The 26,865-nt window shown below is 44.6% G+C and overlaps 1 protein-coding gene across 2 annotated transcripts in view; it reads left to right on the forward strand.

Annotated features, from left to right (window-relative positions):
• The window catches only part of ASCC1 (activating signal cointegrator 1 complex subunit 1), a 331,000-nt gene that overhangs the window by 159,057 nt on the left and 145,078 nt on the right, over window positions 1-26,865 (forward strand). For both annotated transcript variants that reach the window (XM_044297852.1, XM_044297853.1), the window contains exon 9: window positions 7,706-7,785. In XM_044297852.1, the coding sequence (XP_044153787.1) occupies window positions 7,706-7,785 (80 nt within the window). The remainder of the gene's footprint in view (window positions 1-7,705; window positions 7,786-26,865) is intronic.

Below are 26,865 nucleotides of genomic sequence, written 5' to 3' on the forward strand. Positions count from 1 at the left end.
AGTTCAGACCATTTCCATCAAAATTCCCTCCTTTTGTGATTTTAGCAGATGGGCAGGACACCCAAAGCTGGGTACTTCACTTTACCTTATGTCAAATGCAGGACTTAGCCTAGCATCTTGACCCGATTCTCCAAGACCCTGAAGTCCTGAACATCTGCACTAATCACAACCTTTTTATGAATCAAGATGAAGAGGCCTTCAAGTGCTGACCTAATCCTAGAAAAGGAAAAAGCATAGAAGTTAATAAGGCATTTCATTTAAATTAAACAATACTACAAGTAATAACTGATTACATGGGTATCTTTCACTTACTAAGTTGAGTACTATATGTGGTGCTATTTAGATCTATGTGTATTATGAACATAAAAACTGTTAATACTGAGAGTCTTTGGTTAATAATAATATCCGTGGGTCATGCCCCATGGGGCTGGAAGTATTGAACTGTATCAGCTTTGTTCTTCCTTTTACACAGCTTCTCATGGCCCAGAAACCTATTTTTACTATCTGATTTGGAGACTCTATTCTTTGGGTCAGGATCAGCAGCCACACAAGGGGGAACAAGAAACACCATCCTTTACTGTCTCTGGACTCAATATTTTCTTGCAATGGCTGGCGTAGATCCAATTAGGCTTTCATTTGAGCTTCGCTGATGTGCTTGTGGTCAACAACACTTGAAATGGACCATCAAATCAGGACTCAAGGACTTTTCTAACGTGTCTCTTTACCACCACCCAATCTCCAGGCACAAGTGGGTGGGTTTTTGGTACTTTATCAGGATCTGAAAGCGAAGCAAAAACTCGAGAATTCATTTTAGTCAAATGCTTGTGCAAACTAATCACATAATCTGTCATATTGCATCTGGAGCTGTTGTGAGAAATACAATCCTGTCCTAGGTGCTGACCCAAAGAGGACTTCATAGGAACTAAGGCCTGTCTTATGGTTAGGGGTATACATTCCTGAAAAGAGGGCTACCGGCAGGCACTCTGTCCATGGCTTAACAGTCTCTGATATGGCTTTTTGAATCTTTAACTTTAGTGTCTCGTTTAGTTTTTCTACCCTACTGCTGCTTTCTGGATGGTACGAAGCATGTAAGGCCTGTTCTACACCCAGAGACTTCATTATCTACTTCATCACTTCACCCGTGAAGTGAGTAACTCTGTCACATTCAATGGTCTGAGGTACCTTATACCTGCATACAACCTTGGCAATAATCTTCTTGGCTGTGGTCTAGGCTGTGGCCTTAGCCACCGGATATGCTTCTGGCCATCCTAAAAAGAAGTCAACACACATCAATAAATACTCATACACGCCCACCTTGGGTAGTTGAGTACAGTCTAACTACAAGCATTGAAACAGATAAAAGGAGTGAGGCGTGTATTTCTGGGGTACCTTAACCACCTTGCCTATGTTGTTCTGGGCTATGTACTAAACCACACATAAAGGTTTTTGACCGATGAGTCTACCATCGTGAGGTAGAGGGACCTGGAAAGGCAGAGTTTCCTTTGGAACTGTATTAGACCTTCCCCATTTTCAGCCCATCCTTTTGACATCCACTGACTGGTCCCTTTTCTCCTTCCCAGCCTGGTTAAGGTATAAAAAAACTTCCAGGGAGAAGTGAATATACTGGATGTCGAAGGAATTGCAGTTGCTTGGTCTAACTTTTCCTCCTCACCTGCTTTTGTGTCATCCTCACAGTCCCTAGCCAAACTTAAAAAAATGGGTGTCTTTTGGGACAGTGGTCTGGGTGTGATCAACACAGGATACAATCCTTTTACGTGGTGTGGATGAGGAGCACCACAACTCTCTCTCCAATCTGGGTTCTGGGTCCCTCAGATCCTGCAGGTCCATCCCCTAGGACCATTATAGGCTGGCAGACCTATTTTATCCTTTCTGGTTAGGGAGGTGGATTAACATTATCATGATAACATTCATAACAATTCTTGCCACTTTTTCTGTCTCTCTACAACCTCGTGTATGCACTTCCAAGATACTCATAGCCATACCTCTGTCTGTTCTGTGAGCTGGTTATGTTTCAGCCACCCTTTGTTTTCCCTACATGGTTTTTCTCACTACTCTGGATTCAGTTTACCACACTAGCGTTAGCTTGCTGATGTTCTCCTCTGCCTGTCTGCCTTCTATCTTCTTTACTATGCTGCAGCTGGGATCCCTGTAGGTCCCTTTCTACCTTGGGTGTTGCCCATCTCTAAATTAGCTTAGTCTAAATCATCAGTTCCAGCGTCAGGACTCCTGTCGCTATGGAGCCGGAAACCTGTAGTAGTTCTCCTGACTACTATAAATCATCAGCTCCAGCGGGGGCTCCTACTGTTCGCTATAGGGTTGGAATCCTATGTAGTTCTTCTGACTACTATAAATAACATCAGCTACAGCAGGGACTCTAACCTGTTGCTATGGAGCCGGAAATCACTAGTCCCTTAACTACTTGTTAGAAGCTCTTGGGGGTGCTCTCAGTGGCTACCCCCAGAAACATTTTAGGGCCACACCTTCTATTTGCTGCACACTACTTCTCCTGCACATAGGTTCAGTACACTAATACAACACAGATGGAAACTGGATCCAAACACACACAAAGTACCCAGACTTTTTTTTACACCACCGGTACTGGCTGAGAGCGCCTAAGGGTACTTTCACACTTGCAGCAGAGGATTCTGTCAGGCAGTTCCGTCGCCAGAACTGCCTGCCGGATCCATCAAAACGTATGCAAACCGATGGCATTTGTCATACGGATCAGGATCCTGATCCGTATGAAAAATGCCTTGAAATGCCGGATCCGTCTCTCCGTTGTCATCTGGAAAAACAGAAACACCATTTATTTTTTTCACATTTTTTGCGGTCTGAGCATACGCAGACCGCAATGCCGGATCCGTTTTGCCGGAACACTCTGGGCCGGATCCGGCATTAATGAATGTCAACGGGAAAAAATGCCGGATCCGGCAAGTGTTCCGGAATTTTGGACGGAGATAAAACCTCAGCATGCTGCGGTATTATCTCCATCCTGAAAAGTCAAAAAAGACCGAACTGAAGACATCCTGAATAGATTGCTCTCCATTCAGAATGCATTAGGATAAAACTGATCAGTTCTTTTCCGGTATTAAGCCCCCTAGGACGGAACGCAATGCCGGAAAAGAATAACGCTAGTGTGAAAGTACCCTAAGGGCTGTTTCACACGAGCGGATGCCGTGCGTGGCATCCGCTCCGTGAAAGAGTGCCAAGACCCGATGCAGACTGCAGAAGCACAGAGCAGTAACATGACTGATAATGCTCCGTGCCTCTCTGTGATCTCTTTACTACGAAATCACAGGGACAACTTTATCTCACAGAGAGGCTCGGAGCATTATCAGTCATGTGACTGCTCCGTGCCTCTGCAGTCTGCATCGGGTCTTGGCACTCTTTCACGGAGCGGATGCCACGCACGGCATCCGCTCGTGTGAAACAGCCCTAAGAGTCCTTGTCACTATAAACTGGAAAGAGCTACCTAGAAACTAAGCTTATAGCACTACTGAACTCTTAGTGGACAGCTTACCCAGGATGAGAGTCGCATGGAAAAGAAGGAACGGAAGGCAATGTAAAAATTAAGGCTTCTTAGGCCTCTTTCGCCTCTTTCACACTTGCGTTGTCCGGATCCGTCATGTACTCCTATTTGCCGGAAGTGCCCGCCGGATCCGGAAAAACGCAAGTGAACTGAAAGCATTTGAAGACGGATCCGTCTTCAAAATGCGTTCAGTGTTACTATGGCAGCCAGGATGCTATTAAAGTCCTGGTTGCCATAGTAGTAGCGGGGAGCGGGGGAGCAGTATACTTACCTTCCGTGCGGCTCCCGGGGTGCTCCAGAATGACGTCAGAGCGCCCCATGCGCATGGATGACGTGTCCATGCGATCACTTCATCCATGCGCGTGGGGCGCCCTGACGTCACTCTGAAGCACCCCGGGAGCCGCACGGACTGTAAGTGTACTGCTCCCCCGCTCCCCACTACACTTTACCATGGCTGCCAGGACTTTAGCGTCCCGGCAGCCATGGTAACCATTCAGAAAAAGCTAAACGTCGGATTCCGGCAATGTGCCGAAACGACGTTTAGCTTAAGGCCGGATCCGGATTAATGCCTTTCAATGGGCATTAATTCCGGATCCGACCTTGCAGCAAGTGTTCAGGATTTTTGGCCGGAGCAAAAAGCGCAGCATGCTGCGGTATTTTCTCCGGCCAAAAAACGTTCCGGTCCTGAACTGAAGACATCCTGATGCATCCTGAACGGATTTCTCTCCATTCAGAATGCATGGGGTTAATCCTGATCAGGATTCTTCCGGCATAGAGCCCCGACGACGGAACTCTATGCCGGAACAAAAGAACGCAAGTGTGAAAGAGCCCTTACCTTTGCTCAAGCTTGTTTTGCCAACTGTCCGTTCTTATCCCTTGATCCTCTCTGTTTCCCCAGTCAGCCGACCTTCAGCTCCGTCTCTATTCAGCCACCATAAATTGTAAGCGCAATGCGTGCTCTTCTACCTTCGCAGCACGGCTCCTGATTAGATAAGAGAATATACGAGCTTGGAAGAAACACACAAGACCCACTATGGTCTCAAGCAATTTCCAACCTATATAAAATATATAATAATACAATGCAAAGAAAAACAACCGACTTAATGTAGCCCCCTCCTAAAGTCACACATTTCCAATCTTTGATATACTGAATTCGTCTTAAGGTTTTTTAGCCTGCTTACAACATCTATTGATATATGAGCAGCAGATCACTGTTTAGACAGCATGATCTGCTGCCCAGAAGCCATTATCGGTGGTGCTTGCATGAATGACAGGATCACCCAATGAGTGAGCATTTCACTCGTTCATCGGGTGATCAGCGGCACATTTACTTGGCCGGAACAGTCTCTCCTGATAATCTGCCCGATTCTCGAGCTGTGTAAATGCACTTTAACTGTAAGCTTCCTCTAGAGGAGATGAATATGTCTTATAGGAGTAGCGTTATTTACCACTATACTATAGTATTTTGGGGGTTACAGTAATGTGACTGCTAGAATTTTATGGGTGGTAAGAGCAATGATTCCATCTGGATGTACTTAAGGTGCGAGCAGTTACTATTTGGAATAAATTACAGTCACTGTAGTGGGGAATATCTGCAAGATAGCAGTACTAAGTAGAACCCAAATTTGGCACAAATAGGGGTGTCACTGGGTCTAAGAACATGATTGTCTTAAGACTGACATTGAGGTTGGTGGAGGTGTCGCAAGTTTAAAAATGTAGTGGTCTGAAATATCCGAAGAAAATTGCTGTGGCACATGGCTCTAAGCCTCCGTGATTGAGGCGTATGAATGGCATCTAGCCATCTAGTTTACATGCTTACAGCCTCTGATCTACTGAAAGAGAAAGGCTTAGGATGTTCATGAGGTACCTTACTGATTTTGTACAGTGTCCCTCGATTTTCCCGTCTCCACTGTCAGTTTACTAATTGGGCAGTAAATGTTTCTGGAATGTCTTTAACATTAGATGTTTAATATTTAAAGGCTATGGACACCTGTACACTGAAATTTTATTATTCATTTGCCTCCTAAATGAAACACTCCACAACTTTTAAAATAACCTTCACTAAAAATGTCCTACCTGTAGAGTCTGTATACCTCCTTCACGTAGCTGACTCTTCTGCTGCTTCTGACATGGCTCTGCACTGCAGCTCCTGCTTTTTCTGTTCTCATCTTCCTTAGATCTCAATGAATTAAATATTCCAGATAAAAATATTCAATACATAGTGGAATGCGTTAAGAACAATAAAACATAAAAATGATCAATGTAAATCAAAATTAATATCCCATGGGGCTCTGGATTTGGAATGATACTCAAAATAAAATTTAAAAATCAAATTTCACCCTGGTCCAACTTCAGTGGAAATGCCTCAAGACAGGAAAATGAGGCTCAGTAGTGTGTGTGGCCTCCATGTGCTTGTATGACCTCCTTACAACACCTAGGCATGCTCCTGATGAGGCGGTGGATGTTCTTCTGAGGAATCTCCTCCCAGACCTGGATTAAAGCTTCAGTCAACTCCTGGACATTCTGTGGTGCAATGGGGAGTTGGTGGATGGAACGAGACATGATGTTCTCGATTGGATTCAGGTCCAGGGAACGGGCAGGCCAGTCCATAGTATCAATGCCTTCATCATGCAGGAACTGCTGACAACACACTTCAGCCACATGAGGCCTAGCATGGTCATGCATCAGAAGGAACCCAGGGCCCACTGCACCTTCATATGGTCTCACAATGGGTCTAAGGATCTCATTCCGGTACCTATTGGCAGTCAGGCTAGCACATAGAGGGCTGTGCGGCCCTCTAGAGAAAAATATAAATGTGTATATATATGTGTGTGTATATATGTATATAAGGGATTGTCTCTTACCCGGGGGTCATTCTCACAGACTTTGCTACAGACACCAGATTGAAGTCCAAACGATGCTTTATTTTGAAGCACAAAACAGCAACCAAAACATAAATCCAAAACATAAATCCTCAGCCGTCTGGCCACTGATTAAACAGTCTTTCCCTCTCTATCGGGATCTGGGTCTTACCACTCTGCTCCCCAAAACACATCACCAGTGCTTACCCCACACACATGGTTAGAGGGTCCCAGCTCCCACAGGCCTCGACACAGCCTGCTCCTTTCCCAGACTGGGAGCGACACCCAAGTCCAGCAACAGGATTAAATAGCATCCCTGGACATGGGCATATTCCAAAATCCCAGACTGGAGCATGGGGAACAGGCACCCACCCAGCACATTGCCTATTCCCAGTAAAAGCCTGCCCTGGACTAGCTGGAGTCAGCTAAGCTAACTATCTTGGTGTACACCAACTAATTTAGTGGCCACCTATATCTAGGGCCTTTACTCCACCAAATCCGGGCCCCTTGGTGACACACTCCTGGTGTAAACAACACCCCTTTTCCATGCTTCCCTGGAACTTTACTGCACCCATCACTATTCACATTGCCACAATATATATATAATTTCTCAGAAATCCTGCTTTCGGGGGTGAAATGCCGCCGTGTTTCAGAGTAAAAAATGTTTTACCATTTGTAATCAGGGAGCCTGTCTGGATTTCATGCTGCCCCTTTAAATTGTGAGAACTGTAATACATTCATATTTGCTAGGCAGTATTAGATTGTATGATCTGCTTGTAAAAAGCTCTATAGTGTTTAACTGCCTCTTTAGGTCATTATAAAACAACAGCTAATAAGAGCAAAGTGTTCAAGCATTCCTGTGCTGCGTGATCCACATGAAAATCAGATTTACCACTAGTAAAATAACTGCTTTGTTGCAGCTGAAACAAGGAAGGCATTCTGAGCGCAATGCTGTACTGTATTCCAGATTCGCTGCATAGTCATTACAATAATAAGGCTCTATTAGGTTGTGTCTGTAATGAGTTTACGATGCATTCCTGATCAAGGATGGAAAGGTCACAGAGGTACAATAAAGCTCAGCTAATTAACAAGGCCTTTTACTTTATGATTGCTTTAGTATTGTATGTGGAGGTAATGTCTTCTCTTTATTAAAAAAACTAATATTGAGCCTCTTTACCCTCTTTATATGGACCTTTATCTACGGTCGGCTACGGCCACATTCACCTGTATGTAGTATCGTTTTCTTGTTATTACTGTAATTTAGGCTACATAAACCCGCTTTTATATTTTACAGCTGAAGGAAGATCCATTATATTCCCTGGCAAGCCTGGCCAGAGAGAAAGGGAGTCATTTGATGCCAGGAATGTTCTGAAGGTCAGTGTGAAATGGTCATCATCAGAAAGATCCTATTTTTCAAGTATACATTGAGCATATTTAAAGGAAATGTGTGATTAGAAAATGATTGTTTAAATCCCGTTTTTATGTTTAGCGTATTTTTTTAAGAATATTTGGTGGGTATTTTTAATTTTCCATGTCAATATCTATATTTAAACAAAAACCATAAAATCCTGCAGTTTTCGCACTGGCCTCTAAAGCCTAATAATTGGCGCCACTTCTTGGTCTGTACAGATCACTTTACTGCAGTTACCTGCTATTCTACCGATTCCTCTATTAAGAAAAACCTAATTAAAAGAATATTTTCCTTTATAAAAACACATCAGACCCCCTTCCATCAGTCCTCAGCACCATCAGGCTCCCCCCATGCCATCAGATTCTCACCCAGTGCCATCAGGCTTCCCCCCCCCAGTGCCATCAGGTTTCCCCCTCAGTGCCATCAGGCCCCCCCTCGATGCCATCAGGTCTTCCCCCCCCCCCCAGTGCATTCAGGCTTCTCCCAATACCATCATCTTCCACTCCTAGCCATCAGTCCCCAGCTCCAGTGAAATAAAATACTTACCTTTCCCGTAGGGGTGCCGCCAACCCTCCACAGCTGTTCCAGCCTCTTCTTCACGAGCTGCGCTGTCCTCCTGACGGCACACAGTGTCAGAAGAAAGTAGAGGATCGGCACTCCCAAGTTGCTGATGGGTTCAACCCACCAGCAATTTAGGAGTGCCGGTCCTCTACTTTCTTCGTTTATTGGGGAATCCGACCCTTTGACCGAGTACCCTGATTTCTTATACACACTGCCGACCAATTTGGATGGCACACAGTGTCAGGTCATAGTGCGTGCTTACGTGGACTACATCCTGACCATGTGTGTACGTCAGGAGGACAATGCAGTGCGGTGCAAGCCGGCGGGAAACCACGGAGCGTGAGTAATAACAAGCCCTTCACTCACTCTCCGTGGTCACATCGCACAAACAAATCCTTAGATTTTTTTGTGTCGAGTTACTTGATTTAATCCAGTAATCGTTTCAGCTCTGCACTATTCATAATGGGGGATTGTCGAAGCTTATCTATTCTTTCCTTGTACAATGACCTCTGCACAAGTCACACTCCATGCCTAGTAGACTCTCCTGTAGAAGTCAGTGAGGTCTCCTCCTGACCACTCAAGCAGATGTGACCACTAAGGCCTGTGATTGGCCGTAGATGACATAGCACCCAGTCACTTCTTGGTCCTGTGGGGACTAGAAGTGGCAGAGAATGGGGCACCAGCACTGGCACAGTGGGATCGCGGAGGGGTGACAGTTTTTTTCTTTTAATGAAGCACGGTTTAGGACTATTGGGGTTGTCAGCTCTTAGGCAAAACAACCCCTTTAATGGGAATGATAGAAAATGATGCAATTTTGCCACAAAATTATAATTCCACAAAAAATCTACCATGTTTGAACATGACCTTATAAAAGTAAATGATGATTGTCACACATCAGTCAATATAATAGCACGGAGCCTTTAGTCCATTATATATGGCAGACTTACTTTTGTGATATTAGGAACTATTAGTCACCGTATTGTTATTTCCAGCAGAGCAGTTTATCCAAGGCTAGAACTGTTCCTAATCACCAGAACTGTGGAAATCCCTATACACTGACAACCACTTTAAGCCTCATGCACACGGCCGTGTTCCGTGGCCGAGAGCGGACCGTGGAAACCCGGCCGGGATTCCTGCTGACAGCATGAGTACAGCATACTAGTGTATTACTGTACAGCAGCGGCTGCATGAAGCGCACGGCGTCATAGCAACCAATTACGCCGTGCACTCATGCTGTCAGCAGGAATCCCGGCCGGGTTTCCACGGTCCGCTCTCGGCCGCGGAACACGGCCGTGTGCATGAGGCCTTACTCAAAAACCAATGAATGGCTGGATTTATTCTGACAACCTGACTGACTTCTCCTTACATTCAGACACTGTATCATGGTTTCCAACAAAGCCGTTTATTTTAAGGGTTGGCCACTTTATGTGTTTGTACGATGACTATATGGCACTTACTAATATAACTTTTGTTTTATACTTCATAAGGTATACGCCCTCGTTTTCCAAGCCTTTTGTGCAGTCCACACAGGGGTCCTGTCCATAAGATAGCCGCTGTTCTTGTGACCAGGCAAACCACCTCCATTTGATGACTTCTCCGTTAAAATAGGCTGCACCTGACATCTTCACTTGTACTCCTGTGAGTTTAGTGCAGGCGCAGTGTGTTTGAATGGAGTCTGTTTACCCTTGTTGGACTTTTCCTTCACTCTCAATCACTGGTCTTTCTTTTTAGCTAATTGCTTCTTTTCTTCAGCTGCTAATTTTAATAACTATGAACACCTCTATGGGCCTTCCTCTCAGTCCTGTTCCTTAGGTCTTCATTCACTAAAGATCAGATGTTTCCTAGTCAGAATTCCTGTTTCCTCAGACGTTTGTCCTCACCACGGTATGTTACCCCACTCACAATTGCTTCTTCTCTCCTAATTGGTCAGTTTTCCCTATAGGGGAGGCGTTGCGCACAACACCTAACAAGGTTCACAGCTCCCATTGGCTAAGTTAGGTTGTGCTGCGCTCCTCTGCCACCAATGAGCACAGCACACAATTAGGGACAAACATATAGACAGGGACAGCGTACATAAGGAAGGGGGACATGAGATGTGCACAATTTAGTAACATCGTTTATAAGGCTTAAAAAATACATCTGTCCATCCAGTTCAGCCTGTTATCCTGCAAGTTGATCCAGAGGGAACGCCCCATTCCCTTACAAGCACTCTTTTTTTTAGGCCATTTCCACAGTCAGTATTTGGTCAGTTATTTTTCACTATTTGTTAACCAAAACCAGGAGTGGATCACACAAAGAAAAAATATAATGGAAAAAAGTGTGCCTCTTAAGTGTTTTAGACTCACTCCCGGTTTTGGCTTAAATACTGATGGAAAATACTGACCAAATACTGATTTTGTGAAAGTGACCTTATTCTGTTAGTGAGAATGAAAATGACAATTCGTGACCATGGACACTTATCTGGAGTTACCATGTATCTCTGCCTTTTTTTGTTTATTCACCCTATAAATCAACCCTATAGATTGTCTATCACTAGGTACTAGTATTGGATGAGCTTGCATGTTCTGTCAGTAAGGAGAGAGGAGTAAGGCTAGTTTCACAATGTTTTTTGTCTGGCTATATCCAGGCATAGTTGTTGGGTGGAGGCCGGATCTCCACCGAATCCCGTTATAGTCAATGAGGCCGGCAGGCATGTGGCAACATCCAGTTATGCCGGATCCAGATAGCTCCACAAAGCTGTTCCCTGCCGGAGACCTAAAACGTGGATATGAAAGAACACTAAGTGTCACCGCCAGATATCTGAGAAGCTCTGACAGACGTTATTCAGTACCTCTTGCTTGAGGTTCTTTTGTTTTGGTTTTGTTTTGTTCAACCCACTGTACCCTCCTCTTTGCCTCCTCCTCTGATTGTGGTTGATGGTAATCTTGAATTTCAGGTCTCTAGGATTGTGGATTCTCGCATTTTCCGCGGTTCTCTCCAGTACCTCGTTCATTGGGAGGGTTATGGTCCTGAGGAGAGGATGTGGTTCCCAGTGGCGGACATTAAGGCCACTCGTCTCATCAGGGCTTTCCATAGGTCCCATCCTGAGAAGGTGGGCTCTAAGTGTCCGGAGTCCACTCATAGAAGGAGGGGTACTGTCACCGCCAGATATCTGAGAAGCTCTGACAGACGTTCTTCAGTACCTCTTGCTTGAGGTTCTTTTGTTTTGGTTTCGTTTTGTCATCTCATTTCCCTCTCTCAGCTGTCATCTAGTTGCACTGATTGCATCCCTTTATATCCCCTCCCATACTGCATCACTTTGCAGTTTATACAACTTCCTGGATTGTGCTCACTGCTAGATGCTGCAACTGCCTGGTTCCTCAGATAAGTCTGTTCCTTTATTTGTGTTTTCCTTTTGGCTTGATCCTAGGTGACCCTGACTCCCTCCGTATTAAGTGTAGGGAGCCGGCGGTCGTGTCCCCTCACTATTATAGGGTTTTCAGGTGTCACACAGTCTAGGCACGAGGGCATGCTATTTTCTATCATAAAGATCTTTGCATGGGCTGAGCAGTCAGGGAGAGCTCTAGGGCTTTTATAGGGATCACCCTTATGTTCCTTAGTTTGGGATCAAGTCAGTTGGATCTTTATTTGTATCTTCTAGTTTTCTGCAACACCGTCCGTGCCACTGCCAGATACTTCTGGTGTCAGTTTATCTCCTGTGAGCACCAACATGCTTGACCCTTCACCTACCATCGGGAGAGAGACAGGAGAATCCCACGAAAAACATTAGATGATCTTCAGGTTTGGACAACATTCATCTTACGTATGTGTCCACCTGCTGAACTGTACATCATTTCACTGATGAAGCAGTAGTGGTTACAATTAATCCTCAGCCCTTCAACCATGTGAAAGACCAAAAGTGAGCTGTGAAGAGTCCTAATAGCATATTTTATCATCATCATCATCATTTGTTTTTATGTTACAAATTAATGTTTCATATTTGAGCAAATATAGATTCTGTTAATTGGCAGCATAAGAAGTCAACTGCAGTTGTTTGGTGGCCTGGGTAACTTTTACACAGTCGGTCAGTTATAATAATTTGTGTATGTTGTGTATACAAGTGACTAAAAAGAAGCAGTAGTATAGATTAAAAGACTCTTGAGAAATGTTTTCATGGGTATAGAAAATGGAACCGTTTTCTTGTACTGTTTTTATTTTCTAGTAAATCACTCATCACCCACTCATCACCCACTTATCACCCACTTACTATGTAAAGCTGTTCCTGGTTTTCGTATGTTTAAGCCTGGTTTTTGTACACGAAATAGACTTTTTATTAGAACAAAAAATAAATGTAAGAACAGAGCTAAATATGTTCTCCAACAAAATAAAGCAAAGTCGTTCTACAATGACAAAGCAGATGTGTTTTTTATATATCACTGTTATATATATATATATATAGTCTCTCAATAACTATTCACACTTCCTACAACTCAGGTAATTTCACCTGTATGGTTCACTATAATCCATTGCTGACCTGACTTACCATTTCTAAAGGTGGCCATGCACAGTCTAAAGTTGATCAAAGCTGACTATTTCAACCAAAACAATTGTTTGTCAGGTGAAATGCAACAAAGACCAAGGACAGACCATCAGAACACCAAGAAGTTGGCTGTTTTTGAAATTTTTGTCCACAAAAGAATGATTATTTTTAGACGAAAGATCTTTCTTTGAATGAATATTCCCCGAAAGATCTTTAGTCCATCGCCTGATTTCGTTGAACATGTATGGCCAGTATGAATGACGGTAAAGGCCCGTACGGTAAAGGCCCCTATATGCAACAGAGTATTATCAGCTGAACTGGCGAGAACAGCTGATTTGACCAACAGTTTAATGCATATGGGGAACTCCCAGCTCTTCCCCAAAAGATGCTATCGGCGGAGAGGATTGGGCGAAAGTAATGTTTTCATCTTCATCCCTTTGTCCTAATGGAAGATAAGCTGCCGCCAAGTGTCTGGTAGCGGCTTTCCCCATTAAATACACAGTTGAATGTGTGTGAGGAGTCAGAATATATTGGTTATGTATGGCTGCCTTAACAGCCCAAAAGAACCTCCTAATACACACCTCAGCTAGTGCAGAATCTCTTAATACACACTTTAGCTGCTGCAGAACCTCCTAATACAACCACAGCTGTTGCAGAACCTCCTAATGCACACCTCAGCTGCTGCAGAATCTCCTAATACACACCTCAGCTGCTGCAGAACCTCCTAATGCACACCTCAGCTGCTGCAGAACATCATCATACACACCTCAGCTGCTGCAGAACATCATCATATACACGTCAGCTGCTGCAGAACATCATAATCTGTTGCTAGAAAACATATAAGTCTTTAGTCACATCTGTGTTAGGGGCCTCAGTCGCAGATCAGGTCATAAATGCTGGACACAATTTTATAGCCTTGCAGATGGAAACCCGTTAAATCTCATCATAGTCAGGGGGATCCGTCAGGTGTTGTCGTCCATGAAGTGCCAGATCCGGAACTGCAGTGATTTTCTTTGTTCTGCTCCTATTACAGGGCAGAACAGCGACCGTCACCAGCACAGATGTGAACAAACCCTAATACACACCTCAGCTGCTGCAGAACATTATAAAAGTGAGAAGGGAACTATAAGTCTCATCATCACCAGATTGTTGTTATTGGAAATTAGGGGGAAACACAGGGAGAGGTAAAAGTGGAGAGAACTACAACTCCTAGCATGTCCAGGCTGTTATTATTGGATACAAGTGGATAATACACAGACAGAGTATTAGGCCGAGTTCACACCACTGTTAGTTTTCCGTATGTCTGATCTATTGGAAGAACAGAAAAATAAAGAAAAAAACAGATCCTGTATTTCAAGCATCAGTTCATCACATTTGGCATCAGTTTGAGCCATTCCTGTCTGAGATCATTTTTTTTTTAATGTAAAAACGTCCTGCACGCAAAACGGAAAACTAAACGGTGATGTGAACCCAGCCTAAGAAGAGAGAACTGCAACTCCCACCATGTCCAAATTATTATATGGCATCATCCAGTTGTACTAGGTGATAGCTTTAAAAGGAAATAGCCATAACCCCCAGTGTGGCCAGACTTATTATGGGGCATCAGTATACATTACAGAGAGGAGGTAGAAGAAGAGAGAACTACAACTCCTAGCATTACCAGACTATACAAATATATAAGTTGAAATTACATGGAGAGGGATACAATAGGACCAAACTACAACTCCCAGCTTTTCTAGGCTGTTAAATAGACTATCCCAGGACACCACTAACCTCTCCTCCAGGCACCACACAGAAGCTCCACCCCCGCACAGCGTCTTTCACCAGTCCTCTGCACTAGTCACATGATGATGACATCATTAAAGGTCCTTCAGACTTCTGCTGCTCTGATATTCCTTGGCTTCCTGCACTGGTCACATGGTTGATGACATCACGAAAGGTCCTTCTCCACTTCTTACATTCTCTTTAAACAGGTAGCTATACAACTGTAATTAGTGGGCGGGATCTATCCTCCACTGCGGGCCCCCTTCCCTCAGGGGCCCTATAGCAGCTGCCTGGTCTGCCTCTATTGGCGGTACGCCACTGGTTACAGAGCCTGTCTCAGTAACCACATTTACATGGCCAGATTGTCGTTCCCAGTAATCTGCCCAATTCTCGAGCTGTGTAAATTCATCTTTAGCCCCTTTTCCACTATAACGTTAATAATCAAATTGCCTCCATTACAGAGCCTGTCTCAGTAACTCTAAGAGTCCTGCTTGTAACCATGCCGAATTGTAACAGTTCACCCAAAATATAGAGCTGACCTTCAGGAGTATCCCCATAATGCATACTGCCTTCAACATTGTCCCAAAATGGAGGGCATGCCTCCTACAATGTCACAGAGTCAACTGCCAGTATCTCCATTATAGTACCCTCATTCCTATGTAACATTATTACATTAAAAGGGTTGTCTCACTTCAGCAACTGGCATTTGTCATGGAGAGAAAGTTAATACAAGTCAATTACTAATGTATTGTGATTGTCCATATTGCTTACTTGCTGGCTTCATTTATTTTTCCATCATATTATACTCTGCTTGTATCCAGGGGTGATGACCACACTGCAATCCAGGAGTTGTGGCCATGCTTACACACTATCAGAAGAGGCGCTGGCCTGTCTGTTTGCCTGGAAAGCAGGAGTGTGCATAGGCAGGAGCTTTTTCATATAAGCTGCAAGAACGACCACCGCTGCTAGTTTGCATGGTGGTCATTACTCCTGGATAGTGTATAATGCGATTGAAAAATGAATGAAGCCTGCAGAAGAGACAATATGGACAATCACAATACATTAGTAAGTGCCTTGTATTAACTTTCTCTACATGATAAATGCCATTTGCTGAAGTGAGACAACCCCTTTAAGTAAAATGATGAGTAAGATTGGTGGATGGATAATATGAAATAGATGGATGGATGGACAGATAGCTAGACAGACATATAGATACATTGACTGACAGATGGATAGACAGATATGAGATAGATCAATAGGTAGGTATTAGATCAATAGACAGACATGATTGATAGATTGCTAGATATGAGATATATAGATAGATAGACAGATATATAGATGCATTGACTGACAGACATGTGGATAGATGGACAGATATGAAATAGATATAAGATAGATCAATAGGTAGGTATTAGATCAATAGATATACATGATTGATAGATTGCTAGATATGAGATATATAGATGCATTGACTGACAGACAGATGGATAGATAGACAGATATGAGATAGATCAATAGCTAGAAATGAAATGATTGATAGATTGTTAGATGTGAGATAGATAGATATATAGATAGAGATGTCTCTGTTTTTGGGATCTGAGGCTTTGTGCCGTGCTGGAGTGCTGAGAGCCGCATGCTGGGGAAACAGGCCCCCTGCTGTGGACTACTGGAGGCAGAACTGCTAGCAAGGTGACTTGTGCTATATGAACTTTCCATTATGTGTGAATTAACCCCAAGTCTGCAAAGTTACGTGCTGTTTTGTGCAATTGCCTTAAAGGGGTTGTCCGAGTTATGAAAAAAAAATAATATAGCACTGAAAATCTGATATATAACTGAGCTAAGCAAGTTTTATGAAAAAAATAATTAAAAAAAAATATATATATATTTCCTCATTTCCCCGTTTCTTTTCTGGCCCTTTGTTTACATGCAATAAAAACAATCTCTGCCCCTCCCCCTACTCTGCTAAGGGAGTGGCTACAAGAGCTGCCCTGAGTGACATGTCTGACTGCTGGAAGACTCTGCAGCATGTTGTATGTGTAGGACTGCAAGTCCCAGCTGTATAATGACACTGCTAAGGGAGTGGATACAAGAGCTGCCCTGAGTGCTGGGAGACTCTGCAGCATGTTGTATGTGTAGGACTACAAGTCCCAGCTGTATAATGATACTGCTAAGGGAGTGAATACAAGAGCTGCCCTGAGTGACATGTCTGCCTGCTCGGAGACTCTGCAGCATGTTGTATGTGTAGAATTACAAGTCCCAGCTGTATAATGACACTGCTAATACACACAGGATCTTCCCCCTACCTTCTTGTGCAATGGTCTCTCTAGTATGTCAGCTCCATTGCCCAGCATTGTCTCCTCACTGCCTGCAGAGCTGTGCAGCTGAAGGGGTTAAGAATCCTAGCAGAGAGTAGACGGCAGTGAAGGGGGGCGTGGCCAGCACAGTGACGTCTCGTTTACAGGCCTGTGAATGAGCTTTATCAGAGCAGGGAGAGAAGCTGACATCACAGGTCATGTGACCCTCAGTGAAATCTGAGAAACCAGCCACTGGAGATAAAGTGAGTTAATTGGAAAGCTGTTACATTTGCCTAGTTAGGAACATAGAAAGAACAAAAAAATTACTTAGATAACCCCTTTAAGTGTGAATAAACACTGGCGTTTTGAGTTAAGAACTTGTATTTTGCCTCTGTACTGCGCCCGCTTACCCTGTCTACCCGAGTGAAACCCCACAATTGGTGGAGGATGCGGCCAAGAGCAGTGAGGCTGGCATGAACGCCGATATTTGGGGTTTTTGCATTTTTCAGGCACGGTTGTATGTCGTACATTAAACCAGCTGTATTACAACCAGTGCCCCACAACAAAATGGAGGCTGTTGTGAAGGCCCTCCTGGAGGCTAATCTGCAGCAGCGAGAGACAAACCTGCAGCAACACGAGCCTAATAAGCAGCAGCAGGAGACTAACCAGTTGTTGCTACAACACATGATGGCTTTGCAGACAGCAGGAGCAACCCCGAGCGTCCACAATGCCCGGAAAGCAGTCCGTGCCGCGATTCCTAAGATGACCCCCGCAGACGACATCGAAACCTAGCTGGCGATGTACGAGAAAGTGTCCATCAGGGAAAAGCGACCAGTGGGCTGAGGTCATCGCTCCATTCCTGGCATCTGATTCCCAGCAGGTGTATTTCGACTTGACAGACTATCAAGCGGCCGACTAACAAAAAGTAAAGGGTGACATTTTGGCAAGACTGGGGCTGAATGTGTTGTCCGGGCCCAGCGGGTACATCAGTGGGGGTTTAAGCCGGTGAAGCCTGTGAGGACACAGTATTATGACTTACTCCATCTCTTGCATCAGCCTGATGTGCTGAGTCCCATGGCTATATGGGATAGACTATTGGCTGATATGTTCTGGAGGGCTCTGCCACCCCCTCTCCAGCAGTGGATCGACCAGGTGTCTCCTGGCAACTCCCTAGAAATGGTGGACCTGGTGGAGCGCTACGAGGCTACAGGGGGTTCTTTTGGGAGGGGGGCTGTCAAACCCTGTAAATCTCCATCCCAGACCCGACGACTCGTACCAACCAAACCCACCCAAAGTGTACCCTCTACAGACCTGACTCCGATAGTCTGCTGGCGGTGTCAGGAGCTGGGCCATGTAAGAGATGACTGCCCCCATCAGGTGGAACCCATGGATACTAACTATGGCTACTGTCAGTCGCTATATGCCAGGAAGCTGTGTGCAGCAGGTAACCCAAAAACTCTAAACCACCTGTGCCAGATGGAGGTAGGAGACACTCTAGCGGAGGCTTTGCTGGACTCAGGGAGTCTAGTGTCCCTAGTAAGAGCTCCCCTGGTACCGTCAGTGGAGTATACTGGCCGGAAAGTCGGGTTCATGTGCATCCATGGAGACTTAAAAGACTATCCCACCGCCCTGGTGTCTCTAACCACAGGGGCTTGTAGATGGACTAACGTAGTGGCAGTTTGCCCCAAATTTACACTACTACAAACTTATAATAGGGAGAGACTTCCCAGGCTTCCCAGCACTGTGGCCTGCAATGAGAGTGACTGGTACCCATGAGATACGGTTGACCCTAGCAGAGTGTCCTGGCTCAGGGGGGAGACCAGAACCCTGGGAACCTGAGACTGAAGGGTCAGCGGTAGGGGTGACTGCCACTTTCGGTGGAAGAGGGGGGAGAAAACCCCGCTAAGTGTGATGGTTGGAGATGTGGAGGACTTGCCGCCGGGTCCTGAATTGGCAGACCTCAATGTCTCCGGGGATAATTTTGGTACCGCCCAACGTCAAGACCCAACCCTATCCCGCACCTTGGAAAATTTGTTAATAGTAGATGGTGAACCACAATAACCTGGGGCAGAGTCAGTTTTTCACTGTTTTGTGGTTCATCAGGATATGTTGTATCGGGTAAACCAACTACGGGGTGAGCCTATTGAACAGTTGGTGGTCCCCAAGGCTTATCGCAAGCTTGTGTTAGATCTAGCCCACCAACACATTCTCTGGGGTCACATGGGGCTGCAGAAAACTCAGGATCGTATTCTACAGCGGTTTTACTGGCCCAGCATATTCAAACAAGTGGAAGAGTTTTGTAAGTCTTGCCCGACCTGCCAGATAACTAGCCCCCAGCCACATTTCCATAGTCCTCTAGTACCTCCCCCTATTATTGAAGTACCGTTTGACCGAATAGCTATGGACCTCACAGGGCCAGTACCGAAGTCCGCCAGAGGGCATCAACACCTCTTAGTCATTCTAGACTACGCCACTCGGTACCCGGAGGCGGTGCCACTGCGACATACCTCAGCCAAACTCATAGCTAGGGAGTTAATGGAGATGTTTTCCCGAGTGGGACTACCTAAAGAGGTTCTGAGCGACCAAGGGACCCCTTTTATGTCCAAGGTGATGAGGGAACTCTGTAAGTTGCTGCACATAAAACAACTACGGACGTCCGTTTACCATCCGCAAACGGGCGGTCTGGTAGAACGGTTTGACCAAACATAAAAAAATATGTTGAAGATGAAAAAGGTAGTGTCTAAAGATGGGAAGGACTGGGACCTCCTTCTGCCCTATCTCATGTTCGCAGTATGAGAGGTACCCCAGGCCTCTACTGGGTTCTCGCCCTTCCAACTGCTATATGGCAGACACCCTCGTGGTCTCTTCAACGTGGCCAAAGAGGCGTGGGAACAACAACCCACTCCACATAAAAGTGTCATTGAGTACGTTACCCAGATGCAAGATAGGATAGACAGTGTTGCCTCTTGTTAGGGAGCATATGGAGGCAGCTCAGCGAGCCCAGAGTCGGGTCTATAATCGACAGGCCCGTGGCCGGATCTTTAACCCGGGTGATTGGGTTTTGGTTATGGTTCCGACCGTGGACAGTAAGTTCCTGGCTAGGTGGCAGGGGCCCTACGAGGTACTCGAGAAAATTAGAGATGTAAACTACAAGGTACACCAGCCAGGTTGGCGAAAGCCGGAGCAGGTTTACCATGTAAATTTACTCAAACAGTGGAAAGATAGGGAAACCTGTACAGAAGACAGGCCGCGGCCGGGTTTTCTAGGAGAAGAGGTACCGGCCCCTCTGTCTGATGCAAGAGAGGCGGCTGCCACTGTAAAAATTGCTGACAGCCTCTAAACAGACTCAGGAGGCCAGGGAGTTTGTTATTTGGAACACGGATGTTTTCTCAGACCTCCCTGGACGCACTTCCTTAATCGAGCATGACATTGTCAGAGCCTCAGGTAAAAGTCTGATTAAAACCATACCGGGTACCCGAGGCTCGGCAACAAGCCGTATCGGAGAAGGTGCAGCTAATTTTGCAGCTAGACGTCATTGAGGAGTCAAAAAGTGAGTGGGCCAGTCCTATAGTATTGATACCCAAGCCGGACGGGGACGTTGTGGATTTGTAACGAGTTTCAAAAACTTAACAAGGTTTCCAAATTTGATGCGTATCCCATGCCCCGGATGGGGAAGCTCATCGAGAGGTTAGGACAAGCCCAGTATTTTTCTTTTTGTACCTCACGAAAGGGTACTGGCAGGTGCCATTAACGGAGACTGCCAAAGAGAAAACTGCCTTCATCACGCCTGAGGGGCTGTATCAATATAAGGTCTTACCCTTTGGTCCATGCCTGGGGTATGTCATTGGGAGCGGAGCCATTAAGCCCCAAGTGAACAAAATAGAGGCGAGACGGAATTGGCACCGACCTGTCACAACTAGGCAAATAAAGTCATTCCTGGGAATCGTGGGCTATTACATGAGGTTTGTTCCCCACTTTTCTACTCTAGCCGCGCCCTTGACAGGGCTCTTGTAAATCTTGAAAATCGGTGATAGTTCGCTGGGATGATCGGGCAAAAGAGGCTTTTGCCGCATTGAAGTCGACCCTATGTGGGTCACCGGTTTTGGTGACGCCTGACTTCAAGAGGGAGTTTGTGGTACAAACGGATGCCTCCGAAGTAGGGCTAGGTGCTGAACTGTATCAGGAAATTAACGGGGAGGAGCATCCCGTTGTCTTCCTAGGCTACAGGCTCACCCCAGCCGAAACCAGGTTCAGTATAGTGGAGAGAGAGAGTGCCTGGCTATCAAGTGGGCACTCGAGTCTCTCGACTACTATTTGTTGGGGAGAAAATTCTGCCTGGTGACCGACCACTCCCCTCTTAAGTGGATGAGCCAGGCCATAGACAGGAATGCCCGGGTCACCAGATGGTTTTTGTCTCTGCAGAACTTTAAGTTCTCAGTAGAACACAGAGCAGGCTGGTTGCAGGGAAAGGTGGATGCCCTGTCCCGGTTGCATTGTCTGGTGTGTGTCCACCCCCTCAGGGTTGAACAAAGGAAAAGGGGGGGATGTGACACAGTGAGGGGTTGTGTCTGGCAAGGCAGGTATTTTCCTCCCAGCATGTGCGGCTGGGCTGGTTTCCAGCCAGGTGAGGTCAAATACCGGACCGGAGTTCAAGTGCAGGTCCGGGTTTTGGCAGCACCTGGATGTCCTTAAATAGGCAGCTGGGCTCAGCAGAGATGTCTCTGTTTTTGGGATCTGAGGCTTTGTGCCGTGCTGGAGGGCAGAGAGCCGCACACTGGGGAAACAGGCCACCTAAAGCCTGCTGTGGACTACTGGAGGCAGAACTGCCAGCAAGGTGACTTGTGGTATATGAACTTTCCATTGTGTGTGAATTAACACCAAGAATGCAAAGTTACATGCTGTTTTGTTCAATTACCTTAAGTGTGAATAAACACTGATGTTTTGAGTTAAGAGCTTTTATTTTGCCTCTGTACTGCGCCCGCTTACCATATCTACCAGAGGGAAACCCCATGATAGATCAGATATTGAGAGATAGACAGATATGAAATGTTACATAGATAGATTGATAGATGGATAACGAGATATGAAACGGATGATATATATAAGATTGATAGATATATGATGGATCTGTAGATAGATATGAGATAAATTAATAGACTTATAGATAGATGCACACAGATGGATAAATATGAAAAGGTAGACATAATATTTATGTTCTAAATATGTAAATAAATGAATTAAATAGGAAAGGTGCTAAATCTATAAGGCCAGAGTACTATTAGCTTTTAGTATTCTGAATCCTTTCTGTTGCTCTAGCTTCCTTTTAAAATAACACCATATGTTTTTCCTTCTAATATATTTATTATATTTACTCCTTTTCTGAAGCAAGAGCTTCACAAAAGACTCCTACCATTATTCACAGCCTAGAGATATTATTCTCAAGAGCATTGATTCAAATATCACCATTTTACTACCTTGATACATTTGTGTTCTGCTACTACCTAGTATTTTTTGACACTTCCTGTTAGATCATTTTCTTTGGAAATGTGTCCTCAGAGATTGTTTGCAGTAACTTATTCTCATCCTGTAGATCTTCTAGTTCTTAGCTATGAGCTTTGCATGCATGGTAAAATTAAAGTGTTCATAGCAGTAAACTAGCACAAATAATTTAGTTGTCATTGGGCCCACAATGATTTAAATTTTTTCCTGATTGTTGTGTATTTTTTTTCTTAAATTTGAAACCTGGAACTGCAGGTACTTGTTAAAGTATCACTCTCAAAATTAATTCTGCTTATGATATTGCTAGCTATGGTGCGGTTGTTCATGCTGCAATATTTTTCATGCGCACCAACACAACAAGATGGAAATTATTGTCCATAGTGGGAGATGGTTTGTTGATTTTGTAACCTTTTAACTTTTTTGAAGAACTTTGCACATGCTTGAAAATCTACTGAAACTTTTTGATAATTATTTCTATTGCCATTGCTGACAAATATTCATTGTTGATCATGATTTTAAAAATACGTTCTGAGCTCTCATTTGAGAAAATACATTTTCTGGATTTTCATAGGTACAGAGAATGGTAACAAAACTAATAATGGGCAGGAGAGCAGCAGACCAGTCCACTGTTGAGGCGAGGGTATGTCTAAGACCACCTAAGACGTCCTGTAGGCACCTTAGCTAAATTGTAGTCACGGATCACAATTTTGCCCGTAGCTGAGCTAAAAAGTAGCCAAGGAGCAAAATCTGAGGAAAACTAATAGCAAGAAATTATTGCCTATAGATACTGACTTGCATATTATTTTGGGGCTTTTTGTGTTGTTTTGTAAAAAAAAGAAATCAGGAAGCAAAGATTTCAACCCTTACTTTCCATCATGTACATCCTCTCCCCTTCTTCAGTTAATCTTTTTGGATACATGTCTTTTTTAGTTATCTAATCTTCTCCACCATTGGTCACACAGGAGGTAATTTATAGAAAATTGTCATTGGTGGGTTTTGATCCATGTATTCTCATATTTCCTAGTAGTTGCTTAACATTTGCAGGTTTTAATGAAATTACCATGGTATTTATTTTTAGTTGATCCTATCTATGTAACGTTTATTTTACCCCTGCAAATTTATATATAAAGGTAATTAAAAAAAACATCCAGGGAAACCTATTTGCTTCTTTCGTATTTTTATTTTGGTTTATCTCTTTTATTCTTCAGTAGATTTATGTCTGTCCCAGGCATGCATAAAATCTCTTGCAGCTGATTCATCCAGTAGATCAGCAGGAACATGAGGTATATACACTACTGAACATTAAAATTGTAGTACCAGGAAGCAAAAGTTGATATATTATGGAAATCACAGGATCGATAGGCACACAAATCATCAAAATCTGCTGCTGGAGGCACCTTATGCAATTGCTCACCAATAATGCCCCAGATGTGCTTGGTGGGAAACAAGTCCGGACACGCTGTAGGCCATGCTAGCATGTTCAGGCCACACAGGCTGCTCACAGTAGCATACACAACATGTGGCCTGGAGTTGTCCTGTTGAAAAACGGCTCCTGGGACAATTTGGCAAAATGGCCGTACCCCTGGTTCCATGACCATATCAATGTAACCCTGAGCTATTCGTTTACCTGAAATTAAGACTGGAAGATATGGCTACCTACCGTACATTTTGCCACCCCACACCATAATCCTGGGAGTAGAAGCGCTGTGACATTCTCTTGTGAAGGCTTTTTCAGGGACTTGCCCATGTGGTCTCTCGACCAATCTCTGGCTTTCATTATGTCCAAGACAAAAGTGGGACTCATCTCTGATTAGGATAGACCTCTATTCCAGCCTCCATTGCCGTCTTGCTATGCACTATGATAGTGACTAATGAGTGAATAATGACTTATTTAATCCCTAAACTCAGATGATAGTTGCGGGTAGAGGACCATTCCTAAATTTCTAGATGTAGAAGGAATGGTAAAATGTAACATTTATTTGTTACTCTTAAAATAACTAAGTGAACGAAAGTATATGCATGGGTTTGGTATAGTAGGTACTTTTGCTGGGGTTGGCTAAGCGTTCCTTAATCTGAGCACAACTGCTTCACGTTGCAGATTGCCCTGACACTGGCAAAGCGGAGCATTCATTATTAGAACGGCGACCCCAGCCAGTCCTCGTACTTAAACCATAGGTGGCATTCACACGAAAATGGTTTGGTTCCACAAACATTCACTTCAATAGGGCTGCAAAGGATCCGTTGCTCCGTTCTGTGGCCCTCAAAAATGATAGATCATGTCCTATTCTTGTTCGTTTTGCAGACAAAAATAGGCATTTCTATAATGGGCCGCCGGTTTCGTTCCGCAAATTGCAGAATGCACACGGGCGTCACCTGTGTCTTGTGGATCCACAATTTGCGTCCCGCAAAACATGGCACGTATACATAACTAGCAGAAGGACCCGACTTTGCACAGGTATATTTCATCTATTTCATTTTATGTTTCTGTGTGTCGTAAAAAGATATCGACAGTTTCCCCCATAAGTGACCTCTACAGTGCCCGCGCCTTTAACATTGACCTCCACAGTGCCCCCCTTTAACAATTACCGCCCCTTTAAGCATTGACCACCCCTTTAACAGTGACCTTCATAGTGGCCTCCCCTTTAACAGTGACCTTCACATTGCCCGCCCCTTTAACAGTGACTACCACAGTGCCCGCCACTTTATCAGAGACCTCCACAGTGCCTGCCCCTTTAAAAGTGACTTTCACAATGACCGCCCCTTTAACAGTGACTTTTACAGTGACCGCCCCTTTAATAGTGACCGCCCTTTAACAGTGACTTTCAGAGTGACCAGCCCTTTAACAGTGACTTTCACAGTGACCTCCCCTTTAACAGTGACTATCACAGTGGCCGCCCCTTTAACAGTTACTTTTACAGTGACTGCCCCTTTAACAGTAACTTTCACAGGGACCACCCCTTTTTACAGTGACTTTCACAGTGACCGCCCCTTTAACAGTGACTTTCACAGTGACTGCCTCTTTAACAGGGACCTTCATAGCACCCGCCCCTTTAAAAGTGACTTTCACAGTAACCACCCTTTTAACAGTGACTTTCACAGTGACCGCCCCTTTAACAGTGACTTTCACAGTGGCCGCCCCCTTAACAGTGACCGACCCTTTAACAATGACTTTCACAGTGGCCACCCCTTTATTAGTGACCGACCCTTTTAACAGTGACCACCCCTTTAACAGTGAATTTCACAGTGACCGCCCCTTTAAAAGTGACTTTCACAGTGACCGCCTCTTTAACAGGGACCTTCATAGCACCCGCCTCTTTATAAGTGACTTTCACAGTAACCGCCCTTTTAACAGTGACTTTCACAGTGACTGCCCCTTTAACAGTTACTTTCACAGTGACTGCCCCTTTAACAGTTACTTTCACAGTGACCGCCCCTTTAACAGTGACTTTCGCAGTGGCCGCCCCTTTAACAGTGACTTTCGCAGTGGCCGCCCCTTTAACAGTGACTTTCACAGTGGCCACCCCTTTAATAGTGACGACCCCTTTAACAGTGACTTTTACAGTGGCAGCCCCTTTAACAGTGACTTTCACAGTGACCGCCCCTTTAACAGGGACCTTCACAGCGCCCGCCCCTTTAAAAGTGACCTTCATAGCGCCCACCCCTTTAATAACAGTGACTTTCCCAGTGCCCGCCCCTTTAAGCAGTAAAGAAAAATGGCTGGGTTGTTATGGAAACCTGGGGTAAAACTGTGTTTATAGCAGTTGGGATTTGAAGAGAAAGACTTGCAGGCTTGTATTGGCTAATGTGGGTTATTTTGGGGGAATATCTCAGGAACGGTACGTCCTAGAGAACTGAGACCCGGTCTAAACCCTTCCCGGACACCTGATGTACCTGTGTGCCAAATTTGATGAAGATCGGTCCAGTCGTATGGTCGCGCATAAAGAACGTCCAGACAGACGTCTAGACAGACAGACAGAAACTCATTTTTATATATATGAGATAAGGAGGGTGAAGTCTAATATATAAAGTTGAGTGTATGTTTGTACGCTAAAGGAATCCACCTGGTCGCATTTAAAATCACGAAATTTTGCAAAGCTGATCAAAAGTTTAGGACCACACCTCCAAAAAAAAAACTAACCTCCCCCCCCCCCAACTTCCAAACATGAACTCAGTAATGAGTAGCTCCGCCGTTATTGTTTATCACTTTCAAAATTCGTTTCGGCATGCTTGATGCAAGCGTTTCCATGACGTGAGTGGGAACATTTCTCCAAGTGGTAAAGACGGCCGCACGAAGGCCATCTACTGTCTGGAACTATTGTCCATTTTTGCAAACTTCCCTTGCCATCCATCCCCAAAAGTTTTCAATTGGATTTAGATCAGGGGAACACGCAGCATGAGCCAAAAGA

This window comes from Bufo gargarizans, chromosome 6, assembly GCF_014858855.1.
Source record: "Bufo gargarizans isolate SCDJY-AF-19 chromosome 6, ASM1485885v1, whole genome shotgun sequence".
In the NCBI taxonomy this organism is placed as follows: Eukaryota; Metazoa; Chordata; class Amphibia; order Anura; family Bufonidae; genus Bufo; species Bufo gargarizans.